At 35.7% G+C, this 16,662-nt stretch overlaps 1 protein-coding gene across 5 annotated transcripts in view; it reads right to left on the minus strand.

The window, feature by feature from the left end:
* Positions 1–3,546: 3,546 nt before the first annotated feature.
* LOC139969537 (E3 ubiquitin-protein ligase TRIM56-like) overlaps positions 3,547–16,662 on the minus strand; it is a 49,489-nt gene continuing 36,373 nt past the window's right edge. For 2 of the 5 annotated variants that reach the window (XM_071974619.1, XM_071974620.1), the window contains exon 2: positions 3,547–11,813. In XM_071974619.1, coding sequence (XP_071830720.1) covers positions 10,498–11,775 — 1,278 coding nt within the window. In that variant the 5' untranslated portion in view covers positions 11,776–11,813 and the 3' untranslated portion in view covers positions 3,547–10,497. Of the gene's footprint in view, positions 15,595–16,662 lie in introns of all 5 variants that reach the window. The other 3 variants (XM_071974618.1, XM_071974616.1, XM_071974617.1) reach the window with 3 other exon arrangements.

Below are 16,662 nucleotides of genomic sequence, written 5' to 3' on the forward strand. Positions count from 1 at the left end.
TCTCTCCAAGTTGTTAGAAGTCGTTAATATGTTTACAAATTGAAGAAATTTGTCCTGATATAACAACCCATTGTTGTAACCGCTTCAAATACTCTCCTTTGTGAGTAATTCAGTGGCTCTCCTTTCTATCCTCGGTTGTATTTTTTTTTTTTTTTTACCCGTTTCAATATTTAGTTGTGCATCATCAGATTCAGTTCCATGTGAAGTAATGCTTTGTGTATATATACAACCATCTTTAAAATACAGTATTCGAGCCTGCTGGCATATAAGCTTGTCGGTGGTTTATTAAACAGGCGTTGTTTGTTGTAGACGAAAGAGAGACGAGGCTTGAAAACAGCCTTTTGGTTTTCATCACTGTTTGTTTCAATTTTTACGATCCCACACGTACCCCACAACAATGTAGTTCAAAAAGGTTGACGTCACTTCAGTTACTAGAGGAATATATTTTTTTACTTAATGATAATTGTGTGAAAGTATCTCAGCGAAGAAACTTTCTAGATTGAAATGGAATTTCTCATTTAGTTAGAGGAGAGGGAAGGGGGATCAAGTTTTGAAGGATGTCTTAGTTTAATTAATATCAATCTGATTTTTGAGTAATACTTTGGTAATGCTCAGTAAAGTTCACCGGAAGTGGAAATCTTAACGAGAAAAGTTGCTTTTAAATTATGACTTTATTCGAAAAAAGGATGAAATATAAAACTGGTTTGTGGCAGATGAGGGAAGTGCTGTGTTTTGGGAATCAAATACAGGATGTCATTGTGTGTGTTTTTTTAGTATTGTAGGTGAATCAACAGTACAACATTGGATATTTCTCAATAAAAATGAAAATATGCTCAAGTCGAGAGAAACCTTCTGAATCTTCTTTGAGGTGTCGCAAAGTACAGAACAATATCTGAGTGAATGAACTGTTTGCTGCTCACAAGAATATGTACCTGACTCGTATACTACCCCTCCACCCCCCCCCCCCCACCCTCCCAGCCAGTCTCTCCGACAAACATTCATGATCTTTTCTTTATTCGAAGATGAGCTAGTGCTGGAAGCCCCAAAGCACCAAGAAGTTCCTTGTTTTTTTTTGGGGGGGGGGGTGGTGGGGACATATATAGGTGTTCATAAACTGGAAAATTTGTGTTACATAGATCATCTTAACATCCACAGTTGGCATTTTTTCGAGAGACTGAAATTAAATATTCCGGTAGCTAAAGTTGATCAATTATCAAAATTACTGGAGAATTTCTGCATCATTAAGTGAAAACCAGATCCTAAGAACATTTCGTATGGCGAAGATACAACTTTGTTTTTTGGAAATTCGGTGATAATTCATGAAAGTCAATACGTTCTAGCCACAGCAGAGTCGTGGCTGGTGTCGTGGCCGTGTAAGTTGAAAATTTCTTTTTTTATGTTTAAATATTATCTACAAAGAAGAGTAATATTTCTACCAAAACTTTTGACGAAATTCAAAATAAAGAGAACATTGAAAGGTAAGCAAACATTCCATAATTATATGTCACATTTCAAAGATATTAGAGCGAGAAGATGATAGGACAGGAACATCTGCCAGGATGGTTTCATTGACTACCAATATGGTGCTTCTCCTACAGTTAAGGTCGGGGTTACCTAGTCAAGATAGTAACATCAATCAACCATATGATACCATTGACCACCAATATGGTGCCCTTCCTGGAGTAAGGTAGGGTTTACCTAGTCAAGATAGTAACATCAATCAACCATATGATATCATTGACCACCAGCATGATGCATCTCCTGGAGTAAGGTATGGTTTACCTAGTCAACATAGTAACATCAATCAACCATATGATACCATAACCACCAATATGGTGCACTTCCTGGAGTAAGGTAGGGTTTACCTAGTCAAGATAGAAACATCAATCAACCATATGATATCATTGACCACCAATATGATTATCTCCTGGAGTAAGGTATGGTTTACCTAGTCAACATAGTAACATCAATCAACCATATGATACCATAACCACCAATATGGTGCACTTCCTGGAGTAAGGTAGGGTTTACCTAGTCAAGATAGAAACATCAATCAACCATATGATATCATTGACCACCAATATGATTATCTCCTGGAGTAAGGTAGGGTTTACCTAGTCAAGATAGTAACATCAATCAACCATATTTATTTAAATTTTGTTTAATTGAGGGTGACTCTAGCCAGAGCTTATCTTCCCCCGACGAAAAGACAAAAAGAATTGTCGTAAATATCAAAGAAGTGAAAATTTAAGACGGGCAGATAAACAAATAAAAGAAGCACATGAAAGAGTGTAAAAGAGCAGGCAGAAATACATACAACAAGAGAAGTGGAAGAATAAAGCAACAGTAGATATAAAACGTAAAATGAAAAGAAAACAAACAAAACTCTGTTGGATAGTAACATATAAAAGGAGTATAGGAATGAAAAAATAAAACAAATATATAGTTTTGTAATGTTAAAGTAGATAAATATATATTAAATGTAAGGCTGTAGTTAACGTTTAAAACGTCTTTATCTCTTAAATTCTGGTATTATTGTAAGTTCTTTATCTCTAAATTCGACGATGTTTCTCGATATCCCAATAATTTATCCCATAATAAAAGAAGGAGAATGAAGGAATTGATTATTCACAACTCAGTAATTAACTTTATATTTCCCTTAAAATCCTTGTTAGATCGCACTACGTTAGTAGATATAGTATATATATTCTAGTTGGAGGTATTTCTCTTCTGTAATTTGCAGCCTATATTGTATTTTGCAGAAAATGAGTGAACTATGTTCCAAATGCTTATTGTTTCGAATAGTATCAGTTAAATAATACCAAAAGTAGACATATTTGTAAGGCTAACTTTCAAGCCTTTGGTGTTATTCAACTTATAAATTACAGCAAATACCATAACTATTGAGTCACATGATAAATGAAAGTCGATGAAAAATGTTATGTGCATGAACTGTCGTTTAACTGTTTCCTTCTTTCCATGCCACAAAATATGTTTGGTAACTATTTAAGAAATGCAATTAGATTGGATTGTCAAATATTGTTAGAAAGCTCAATCCTCGATATTCAGGCTTTCGGCGACAAGCGACCTCGCAACTTTTAATTTACTAGTAAAAATAAATACGTATACCTCCATGTCTATACCAGGAGTAATCATGGGACGCGGTGGTGGGTTTATGTACCAGTAACACGCCAGACAATTGGTGTAACTGAACGACAACTTCGTCATCTTCATCTATCATAGGTATTAATACGGAAGTTGCTTTGGTGGAGACGATTGCAAAATATACGGAGTGAGTGTTAAAACAAAAATATCATTTAATCAATTCAAACATACGATAAATTAAACTTACGATTGATTTGAATTCAATATACAGTTTTGATCGATCGAATTGCTTGTTGATCATTTGGCTAAGATTTTTCTATTTGGCAGATCACATGACAATGCACGTTTATGAACTAAATTTGTTGAAGAACTTTCAAGAGATACGAAATATGAAAGATAAAAATAAAATTATTATATATCTAGTACATAGCCTATATGAAGTAAGTATAGAGTCATATGATCCCCTTTCCCTCCATAATTTTATTGTTGTCGGTTACATTTACAAATATAAGAAATTACTCAGATTTTGTTACGATGTGATCGATCAATTGTGATATATGCACCAGCAGTGAAACTTACATACAAATGTGCTTAAATTCATAATGTTACAACATCGCTGAAACTTCAAGCAAAACACGATAGAAAATCACTCTTATAAATAGACAAATGTATAAGCAGGCTGCTGTTGATGAGGCTGGAAATAGATAAGAAAAGAGAGAGCTTCGATAAAATAAATGATTTGTGTTTTTTACTATCAATATCCAGGTGTTTTTTGAATCGATAAGAAAAGATGCTATTTAAAACGAAATACTTCTGTTTGCTTAATAGACTGCTGTAGTTGTGTAACGATTGGAAGGGATGAGGCAATACTTTGTTTGTGAGCTCAAACAAATTCACTATTCCTCCCCTTGATGTCAATGTTATACATAATAACATGTCGGGTTAAGTTGAAATTTCCCTTGTACTGTACTCTGTTGACAAATGTTCATGTTCATTATAGTTCTGATTTTTAAATACGTATGATGGTTGGAAATATCGTAATCATTTAATGGCAACTACCAGGAAACAATTGGATCAATAGTATCAAACAATATCAGATAAAATAGATAACATATGAGCGACTGAGTGAATCGATGTACTTTCACAATAACCAGCAGAATTTATGTTATTTTGCCACTCCCTGGCAGACGCTAATTGTCACATTTCCATTCTTTTAGAAGACATACTGACACTAGCATCTACATTTGCCTTCCGTATGCAACTTAATTAAGTTTGCAAAAAGTCAATGGACACACTTGATTGAAAGCTCTGATTTAACTATTTTTCTATTTGGTTATATTAACAGTAGTTATCATACGTTCTCATCAAAGTCGGCCATTATCATCATAATATCACCATTATCGAGCTATTGGTATATCTAAATGCGAATACTGAACGTTGATAATCAGTCTCATGTACATTCAATATATTGTCGTTACCGAACAGATAGTTTGTAGCGACTCATTTAACCCTATTCGCGTTCCAAAGCACTAAGATGTTTTCTTCTTATAACGGACTGCTCATTTGCATAAAAGAGTTTTTGCATTCCACGAGGCTACGCGCTTCGTGAACGTTGGTTGTATTATGTAGGGAGGTGGTGTTGTTTGCTAGCGTTATCATTGCAGCTATAGTTTTGGTAGTGCATATGCAGCAAGTGTGTGTTTTTCTTCATATACGTGTGTAGGAATCACTTCTTGAATAACACTGCATGTACTCTTAAGTACACCTATAACAGTTATTGTATTCTTTTTACAGTCAATCCTATCCTAATGGAATCCTTAAGATATTGTAACTCTATGTTAAGTGTAATCTGTATAAGCCTATACTAAGTAGGCCTAATGGGCTTACTTCCAGGGATGTGTAGTCACACATTCCTGGTCTGCTGTCGGCTTGTGAAGATTCAAGATGAGAAAATAGATCAGTAAAGCACACACATCCATGGAGTTTTGTCATCTCCGTCTTGAAGTCTCTATACACATGTACGCTTTGCCGAAATAAACCCTCAATTCAATTCTCGGAGGACTTTCTACGCGATACATTTTTGCTGGAGTTAACGCTTACGTTCATATTATATCACCTGTTTATTCAGAGGAACACTTTTTTCTAGTCATTTATGCATCGCCACCGTTTACCTTGGGAAAGTTTTGATTACCAAGGTTTGAACCTTGCAGTTGAGTTAGGTGCGCTGCCAGTTGACTTATTGATACTTGCACTCGAGGTAGCCAGTTTAGTATATAGTACGTTTTATTATTTAGTTTAATAATTATATCGTTCTATCGTGCTCGCAAAGATTTAGCTCGTGTATTTTTGTAAAGACCATCTTCTACTGGATTATACGGCGGACAGTGGAAACGTTTTGCCGGTGAACTTTGCGTTGCCCTTTTATTATGGCCGGCTGTAGTCTCACATCTAGGCCTACCCCGGGTCGCGCCTCAACCCTCACCGCCCATAGTATACCACCGTTCCATGGAGTGTATATAGCAGCAAGATCGATGCGACCTCCTGTCCGGAACAAGCGAAGAATACTAGGGTAAGTGAGCCTAAACATTACCCTAAATGTTGGTGGGTTTAGTTGAGGTACAGCGGCGCGCAAAGGGAAAAGGTGTAGGCCTACTGTTGTTTGACGGCGGATTACACTGAAACGAAAGTGGATAGCGTACGATCTTACACCCGGTTATCATATAGGCCAGTTATGAGGTGTTGGGGTAGTATTGGCATCCTGATTGGAACAAACAGGAACCAAGAATATATGCATGAATTAATTGCAAAAAACTTGATATTGTTAGACACAAGGCTGAACCTGGAACCTAACAAAATGTTCACAGAGTATTATTGTGAAAGCAGTTTAATGGAAATCCTTGCCATATAGTCATGCTTAGAACAAACTCTCGTCTCCGTGAGCTCAAATGTTTTATCCGAAAATGGCTGCGAACACTGCCAGATTCTGCAAAACTGGTGTTTCAAAAATTAAACAAATTACACAATTCAAACTGTGGGTATAGGACCTTGGATGTTCAGATTTCTTACTTTTTATTTGCCTATGAGTATGCTGGTGATCATTTTTGTTGTGGATCATATAAAATTAAGGGACTGACCACGAAGAAGCAAAGTTCTGGTATAATTGGCGAATAGGAATTTACATTGTCTTAATAATTGAATATCTATATCACAGTGTCATTGCTTTGTGTCTCCTTTGCTGTCATGATTGTAATGATTGAGCCTCGTGTTTATCATATTGTTTTTTTCAATACTATTTTGTAGAGCAGATGTATTGTGTATATATATATTTTTATAGTTACATTTTTATAGTTACATATCAGTGGTGTAATATTGACCAGCTCCACGCTGCAGAGGAATTAATAACCATCCTAAATGAAGACTTAGCTGACATGTGAGAAGTTTTGCACCAACTGAAAAGACTTCAAAAATAATAAAGCCCACAGGACGGGCTTTATTGGCGACGCATTTTTGAGGTGCAGTAAGTCTCGCCTAATCCTTGTCATGTTTTACACGGTTATGTTCTCGGTTATTTTGCCTGCAGATTGAAAGCTGCGACTTATTCATCCAATTTATAAAAAGAAGGTGTAACCTGATAAGGTTGACAGGCATAGAGGGAGGCATTTACTTTACTGAGCTCTCTTGGTAAATTGTTAACTTAGATTCTACACAACCGAATTAAATATTATCTATGTTCATGACTGTTAGAGGACGAACATGTGGGGTTTAGTAAAGATCACTTGAGTTGACAGAGAACATTCTGCTCATTCTATTAATGACTACTATACACAAGTCAATGAAAACGTATATTGTATTTTTATTGACTACAAAAAAAAGCTGTCAATGTATTTGACACGACTTTACTCTGGAAATTGGTTATCAGTTACATTAAAGGTAATGTAATCAATGTTACATAGTTTAAACATTCTCCAAGTCAAGCCAAGCTCTTAACATGGGTTGATGATCCGAATTTTATTAATGTTGGTGCCAATTCTATTTTGCTATTGACTTAAACGACTTTGTCAGGTTTATAAAGTAATAGTATTATGGTTAGGCATGGTTAGGCAGCTTATCAGGCGCAATCCGTGAACATCTTAGCAATGGTGACGTCGAAGTCTATTCTTAGACATTTCACTCTGTTTGTACGCTGAAGATGCATTTGACTTAGCTGAGAACGAGCCAGACTTAAAATGGACTCTTAACGATGTTCAATTCTACTGTGACACATTGTTCGTATATTGACCTTTTTGTGTGATAAAAACAATCGACTCTATATATTATGATACATACCTCGGTGATGCTTTCAATTCTTATAACAATATAAGATAGCTCTCTTCAGTCTACTTACTCAGTCTTATCACTTGAAACGAGGCTATTTGGTTAACTGCTGCTCCAACTATTTTATCAGTTGTAGTCTTCCCAGTGTTACTGTATGTTAGAGAGGTGAATAAGCTTTCCACTTTTGCAAACATGTTTCTTAAGTAAGGAAAACAATTGAATGACTTACGCCGAGCTTGGAAGGTACAAGATTGCTAGGCTTATTGAGAGCCGAGTTATTGAATACTAAGGTCAAATTTATTAACAGTAATGATAATATATGCCTTGCAGGTATGATGTAAACATTACTAAGATAAAGCAAACCTTCAAATCAACATGGATAAACCGGATTGAAAGAAATCCTGAGGAAACAGGCATGCCCTTAATTTAGAATAACCCCATCTATCCAAATCAAATTCATGACAATTGCCGTGGCTATATATATACTGTTAGTACAAAGTGGCTGACAATGGACGTTTGTTTCAGATTAAATCATACATGCTCAACTCAATAACAACTCTCATTGTAAACCTTATATGATATGTAAGAGGGTATTACAATTAGAAAAATACCACCCGCCTCCATTAAGCCAGGTAAAATCTTTCTTGTTTCCGTCTTAGTAAACGCAGTATCTCCCAAAGTAAACGGCCGACATGGAAACATGTATTTTCAGGGCAAGAATGTGCACGTTAAGTAATAATGGAAAACTAATTGGGCCGCGAATCAGGCTGTTTGCTTGAATGTTTCGACAGTGAAAGGATGAACATTTATAAACCTTATGATACTGGGCAACAAAACTCTCTCCTCTCTTTTAGTGCTAAATATTATGTCAGTTTTAAGGGGGGTTTTTTTCTGGTGTTTACTTTCATGCGTTGTACCGAGAGGTTATTGCCGTTTGTTGTCGTGGCGTATACTGTACTAACGTTCTCTTCTCCTCTTTTCTACTTTTGGCATAAACACTTTTCTGGACAGTAACCAATTCGATATGTTATTTGATGTATTGTATGTAGGCTATATTTCATTGTATTCAATTCTCATTCATCGCTAAGGAGGATATAAAGAGAATAAATCAGCTGAAAATGAACTGTAAAACCAAATCGAAGGACACGTGTTTCTTTGCAATTAGGTTTATTGCTATGCACAGCGCTTCGGAATGGAAGTTATAAAAAGGAAATAGATTTGCCGACTTCACTCGATAATCAAATGGTGTTTGCTGAATTTGTTTAAAGACGAATAAATTTAATGACAAAGCAAACCCCAACACGTGAGAACAAAACATGAAATAAGGACCATGAACAGTCTCCATGCAGTTGAAATTATACAATCAAGCTAAATCAAAGAGTATGGCAATCTCTGAAGATTTACTTTCAATGTATTTGAACTTAAGATAAGATGGTTATATAAAGTTGAGATTAATCATATAATCTACATAAAGCAATGCGAGACCGATACTGCTGGTTAAAATACAACCTACCAAACACTAACTTACTTTCCGCAACGAAAATGTCATTTCTAGGAGTATCCTAGCAAACACATAACGTTTTTATAACATTTTGAGAAGGGCGTAGAAATGTTTAAAAAAATATCATTGTAAAAGTTATTTATAATATTTTGTAGATATCATATTAAACATAAAAACGTTTAAAAAAATATCGTAACATTTTTTTATAAAATAGTTTCCACAAATGTAAAAATGTTTTGAGAACGTTTAGAGGAAGGCATCGAAAAAGCGTAAAATGGAAAATATGTAGCAAAACTCCGTTCATTTCAATTCAACACAGCTACCTGCAGGGGAAAACCTTTCATTTGATCAAAATATCGCTGATTTTTGTCAGTATGTTATAACACTATTGTAGCATCATCAAAATGTTTTCATGATGACTTAAAACCATATTAATAACATAACTCTTATTCCCATTAAACTTTTTATCGTTTCACTTACATAACCTCCCAAAGATGGCATGAAAAAGAAAAATCTGGTTCTGTCTGGATGATAATTGAGTATAAACATAATGCAAAAATGTTTGGCGTTTGTTGACTGCAAATGACCTTTGACCTGCACCAAAATCGATATGCTTCTTGTACTCAATGTGGTTCATATACATATTAAATAAGAGATCTGCCCAAGATTACCTTCTTGACATATCATGTATACAAGTTTTTCACAATTTGACTCCTTGTGACCCCAAATGACCATTGAAATCCACAACAACAAAAAACACTACGCTTCTTGTTACTCAGTGTTACGCACCTTCATAACAAGTATGAGATACGCCCAAGCTTCTAATATCGAGATATCATATTAAAAAGGTCTTCAAAATTTGACCTCTGATGACCCCGAATGAACGTTGAACTACACCGGGCTTCTTGTACTCAGTGTGCTACTTGTACACACCAAGAAATGATATTGGTCCGACCTTCCCTTCTTAAGAGATATCGTGTTTACGACTGGGACACATATACGCCATCATAAATGCATAGGTTACGTATATCATCAAAACCAAACATAGTTTCTGGAAGCTGCCATTTTGTAAATAAGTGTTGCCAAGTGCCACTAGGACTTGAAACCTTTTGCTTTCTCTTTGCTTTTTCATCGTATACTTTCAAGTTAGAATGTCAATAGTTTTGACACTGAAACCGATAAGTTCATGTTAAAACGTTCAATATTTTACAAATCAACATTATTCAAAACCGATCTAAAGTATGGAAAATACTCATTGTAATAATTACAGCAAACACGAAAGCAGGGTGACTATTAATCAAGTCTTCGGCCTTGGGTGAGAAGAAACATTTAATCAATGGTATCTCCCAAATGGAATAAAGAGTGTTTCTTAGTTGTGTTGGAGCGTTATTCAGACAGTTATCGCTATTATATATAGGCTAATAATGATGGTGGGGTTTGTGTCTCCTGTCAAGTCTAAGCTTGATGTAAATGTGACACACGATACATATTGACAATGTCGAGGAGTTGTTGTGCTGTTTTCTAGAAGGTATACCACATGATCATAGAACGTGTACCAGTGTAAAGTAGGGAGTGAATTATGTTTCATGGAAGGCAGGAATTGGAAGTGTGAAATATTGCTTAATCAAGCTACAAATCTTTATAAACTTCGCTACAACCAAAAAAATCAAAAATATTAAATTCCAATCAAATGTTTTTTTGTTAATTGGAGGTAGAACCGTCCGATGATATTCTGCGAGACTATCAGTGACCAATTTAATCTTATTTTCACTGTGGTAAGTCCCTAAATGACAAATCTTGAGTTTTAATAGTATTTTGTTCTGTAACTTGTTGCATATCTTTCCCATTTCCCCATCCAAGTTGTCCAATGACTTACATACTTCAGGAAAATCCTCTACAACTGTCCAGTCGTCTTTAGACTTAATGATTTCTGATGCTGATTTTTCAAGTTCGTCGTATCTCTTGATTACTTCGTAAGCTCTTGCGCGTAGATCATTTAAAATTTCATGCTCCTGGTTCTGTTCTACACATTTCTTACAATCTTCATAATTTTCGTTTACAACCAAAAGCCTCTCAATGAGTTGACGTTTATTCTCGTGGCCTAATTGCATACTCTTGGTCAAATTTGTGAGCATCTTTGCGTGCCACTGGTTACCTTTATGAAATGAGATAATCGTTTCAAGTTCCTCTAGAGCTACGTCAAATTTGACAATTTCATCTTGTATCATTTGTCGTAAACAGTTATATTGGTAGGACAAGATTCTCTTGTATGCATCATTTCCTTTGATTAATTTATCTGCAGATTTTATATGATAAAATGATTTCCTTTTTCCGATCGCTACTTCCAGTTTCTTTCGTAGTATCATCCTTTCCTTTTCCGCAAGAGTTCGAATGTCGTTAATAACGCAGTCAGATGCAACACGCTGGACATGAATTATACCATTTACCTTGAGACTAATCTCTCTCAGTGGTGGTTCTTTGGTTACACTCTTGTTTTGATGCCACATATAGCAAGCTTGGCAGAGGTGTCCGTTCCTTTCAAAACTATGGTTTACGCAACCAATGTAATCATGTTTAACAACGTCAGTAATCTCACTTCTCTTTCTATGTACGTCCTCGACAATATTTTTAACTGCATAATCTGTTTTAAATCCTTCTGGTGGGATTGTGAATAATTCCCGACATACAGCGCATTCTAGTTCTACTTGTGCCCGTTTAATATACGATTCTAAACAGTCACTGCAATATCTATGAAGACATGGTAACACCTTGGGTTCTTTCAAAGGTTGAATGCAAATTGGACAAGACAGCAGCTTGTCTTCGATTTCATCAAGAACTGTGGTTAAAGATTCCATCCTTGGATAGGGTGTGGTTACTGAAGGTAAGATTCTCTCTGTTAAGAAGAAAATAAAGTGTAGTAAATGGTTTCCATCTTCTTTTAAATATCCTATTCTTATGTTTAACTCTCAATAAAGGTGATGTAGATGACAAACCGCCGAAGGTGATACTAAACACAAAAAAGACTGATGAGTTACAAATTCACCCTCTATATTCGGAGTGGTTAATATATTGTATAAGAAAAATAAAATGTATGGACAACTCTAGGTCAAAGCAGGAATTCGGGAACTCAGAGAAAAATCAATTGGAGGAGACATTTGTTGCTACTGTTCCGTGACGTCTTGAATCTCCGAAAGGAATATACGTGGAATACCGGAATGCAGCGCGGGCAGACTCAGACAATAACGGAGCGAGAAATGAGAAGACTAAGGATAGAACCAGGATTTATTCACCTATAGATACAGAAAGGTCAAAGACAATACAATGCAACAAGCTAAGTATCTCTTACTCCACGACAAACTATCTTTATCTCCCATAACAGATCCTGTCGGGATTTACCCACCCTTTTATTGACATTAATGGTTGACTTTTCGGAAGATTCGCCAACAGGTGTAGCGTATTTAGAGCCCTTCCTGGAAACGACAACCGGAAATAAATGTGATACCTCTGTTCTCTCCATTACACTACCCAATGAGACACTGTTTAGCATCAAAGCCATATAACAAAGGTATGTTGCAGGAGTCAGTAAGGAAGTAAGAGTCTGGAATTATTCAAAAGCAATGCCTTGATGTATGTATTACGGACAACTTTTATAATCAAATCCACGGTTCTCCAAACAGACACATGTGGTATACATGTTCAGGCATGGCTTTACGAATATTCAACAACATGCGTGGGTGAATAGTGTGAAAGGAACAGCTACGCTGGTCATGTTCACGATGCAGATGACTCTTGTACAAAAATGTCTTTTTTAATGAATCGTTTTTAATTTAAAACGAGCTTTAAAATATCCATTTTCTTTACTCAGACGACAGACAATATTCTATCAGATTCTGCGAGCACATGCAATTCATTCATTTTCAATTCATCAAAATCGCAAGTTATTGGATACAATAGCCTTTGGCTTTTTTTGTTTTCTTGTTGTACAAGAGGGGAGACATGTAATCTCGTCACTCATAAATATCCAAACCAGTCATGTTTAGGATTTATCATTTGCCTTTAGCAGTAATGTGGGTCCCACATAAGCAGGTTCTGGTATTGAAAGTTGCATAATTGAACATATGATTACCTTAAAGTACAATAAAACCAGAAATTTGAAATAACTAAATTCTTACCTTTCTGTCAAATATTAAAGATGTAATATAAAATTAAAAAGGTCACTATCTTCTACATCTTTATTTAGAAACAAATCACCTATACGTCTGGCCAAAGAAGATTTGTAGGCTAAGATGTGATAATTTCATGGCATTGAGTATTTATATGTATGCATCAGGAGCTTTACACAAACTTCAGAGACAAGTACTTCCAATGAACACAAACGAAAATCATAAAACAAATCCACAAAACACAACGTATCACTGTTCGATTTCTTTCTCGTTCATACTTGTCACACATATTACTAATCAATTTGTGATTGTTTAAACTGATGTAAACTGGAATCTCCTGACTTTTGATGCTACATAAAACACCGAATTCCAATTTTAAAAATGTGTCCTTTATGTCTTCTTCCAAGTGATCTATCGACGCACATAAATCAGGAATATGCTTTACGGCCATCCAATTGTTCCAAGACTCGAGAATGTTGGATGAAAGTTTGTTCAATTTGTCATACCTCGCTCTAAGCCTTGTGGAAATTTTGGCAAGTTTCGTGACCTCCTTTTTTGTGCTCGACTTTTGTTTACCCAAACGGGTCATGGCCTCTTCGCGTTTCATCTGCAAGTCTCTGATCAGTTTCATAAGACGCTCTTTATTCTGTCCACCTACTCTCCGGACCTCTTGTAATTCGTTTAGGACATCCACATGATTCCAGATCCCCAAGATTTCTTCAACTCTTTGAATGATTCTTCCGATGCGAAAGAGTTGTTGATTATATATTTCAACATCGTCTTCTATCAATCTTACTTGACATTTCAACTTCTCCAGTGTTGTTTCCAAGCAATTCTTAACCAATGCATCAACTCTTTCTAAGACTGCTTTCTTTCCAGGCATCTTTACAATATATTTCTCGCACAATTTTAATGCTCTAGAATTTTTAGCAAGGCGTTTTCTTTCTTCTACTGCTAAAATATCAACTTTGTTTATGGCGGACGCATATGAAAATGTAAAACATTCACTCTTCATCTGCACCTCTTGAATAATTTCTTTCAAACCAGCAAAGCTTGAGCAACTGCCTGAGCTGTTCGTCACCTTGAGATGACGATAGTAGCAGTTTTCACAAAGGTATCCCTTCCGATCAAAACAATAGGCTACTGCTGTTCGATGTTTGTCACACCTGACACAGTTATGTAAATCGATATTAATCTCAGGTTTTTCTAATGTAACATGCTCAACTAAGCTTTTAATGAAGTAATCGGTTTTAAATCCTTCGGAAGGTATCGTGAAAAACTCTCGGCATACAGCGCATTGTAGTTCTCCTTGTTGTTGTTGTTGTTGTTGTTGTTTAATGAAGGATTCTAAACAGTCACTACAATATCGATGAAGACACGGTAAAACCTTTGGTTCTTTCAAATGTTGAATGCAAATTGGACAAGACAGGAAATTTTCTCCGATTTCATTAAGAACTGTGTTTATAGATTCCATCTTTGTGTAAGTTAGTTGGCAAAGCGGTTAAATACTCCTTGGATTATTAAAGCATTGCAGTTAATTCGGTCCTTACACAGTGAAATCGCCAAACATTTCTTATTGTTAGCCAGGAACACCAGATACAAAATGGCCAACAACAGAAATTTAGAAAAGGGAAATTTTGATATCTTCAAAGATGATCAAATTGCCAAGAACTCGATCATGCCGCGTAAATAGTCGACTGTAGATTCCACTTATAAATTTGTTAATATTTGACTATTCGTTGGTGCATTTGCTAAAAACAACAGTTACATGGATACGTCTGCAGTGCAATACATGCTAATCTTCCAATTTACATGTTATCTTTTTAAAAGTTGTGTACTACTTCCAAGTAGCATTCTATGTCCTTCAGGGTTGTCACTGTATGATAGTTTATTTGCATAAACCCCTATCGTGATTCAATTTGTCAATTTTAGTGTCGTAGTCAGGGCCAGGTCAAATTCATATTAATATAAGCATGTATCACAACTGTGCAACTGTCGAAGTGCCTATGGATAAAATAATAGAGAGGTATTTATTTCAAATGGCATGAGGTGATTTCTTAGGTTGAAGATCTGATTTAATCTCTTCAAGGATGAGAGTGGCTTAAAAATAGCTTTACGGTCATTTGTTAGCAAATTTTAAGTCTAAGCAGCACACATCATGCTCATCTTGCAATACAACAGTCACCATCTCTGTATACAAGTCAAGAGCACACGTGGTCAAGTTCCCTGTTGCACACAATGGCAAACTGACTTTAAAAGTATAAACTTGTAAACAAGTGTCCAATTTTGCTGGAATCTAATTTTAAGGAAAATCAATCCAAACTAACCTTGTTATTTGGAGATGATTCTTGTTCTCTCATAGCAACTTTAATGCACAAGCACACGTTACCATAAGGAAGTAGATTTTTCTGGAAGTATTCTAATTCCTGGTGGAAGTCCTGTAGACTTAAACTGCAGTTTTCTCAGAAATGTTTTGTACTGCTTCAGCGAATTTAAAGCTGCAATACATTTCTGAAAGGAAGTCGATATCAGCGGAATGTAATTACAATGCCACGGTGGGGTTTGGGGCTTCGTTTTGTCTGTGCACCACAGTATTGCTATTAAAGTTATTGTCAGGAAATGTAACAAGCATAAAATTAGAAATAACTACTTTTTATGAAGATCGTTAGCAAAGAATGTACTAACACGTACAACAACAACAAAAAATCAAATGACAAGAAAGAGAAATCTCGCACCGGTGCCTCTATAGTGTTAAGAAACCACAATACTGCCATGTCGCACAAATAATACTTTTTTTATTTGCGGGAATTGTTCACCACAAGTATCTCTTTCAAGTTGAAATACGTTAATGCATAGGTTTGGTTCTCCTTTATTACAACAGAAAATTCCAAATGTGTGATATTCACAAGTTCTTTAATGTAAGTCCACAAATGTTGAAGTGAACGTTAAAATTTCCTAATTGAGACATATTTGATTCGAGTGACGTGACATCGTTCATACAAATTATTAGCAATGAAATGAGGGTAGTGAGTAGAGACATGCGCATTTCGATATCATGAAATGTATTATTTATCATCTGTCTCTCGATTTCTTCATCGTGTTTGGTATCGATCTCGGTAACCCAATAATATAAATAGGCCTTTGTTTAATCTGAACGAGAATGTTTACACAGAAGGCCTTTCTCACCCATTATGTGACACAGATTGCAGATGCAAAAAATATATCATTCAAATAATGTGGATGTGGAACTACCTTGCACCTGCCTACTAAATTTGTGGGAATATATATATATATATATATATATATATATATATATATATATAGAAATATCGACCACGCGGCAAAAGAAACTGTTTTGAGAAACTGATTGCAAGGGTTGTATGAAGGAAATGGTGTAACGTTCAGGAAAAACAGTGCACGGTTATATGGAGAACGCACCCTTTTCCCTTCTGCGGGCAGTCATCACAGTACATGGTGGTTCACGAATAAGACTGTACTGTTTTAACACTGAATGCAACCAATCATATACCCACACACAAACCTTAGACTGTTAGACACAATATACAGCCTAGATATCAT

Source organism: Apostichopus japonicus, chromosome 7 (assembly GCF_037975245.1).
Source record: "Apostichopus japonicus isolate 1M-3 chromosome 7, ASM3797524v1, whole genome shotgun sequence".
Taxonomy (NCBI): domain Eukaryota; kingdom Metazoa; phylum Echinodermata; class Holothuroidea; order Aspidochirotida; family Stichopodidae; genus Apostichopus; species Apostichopus japonicus.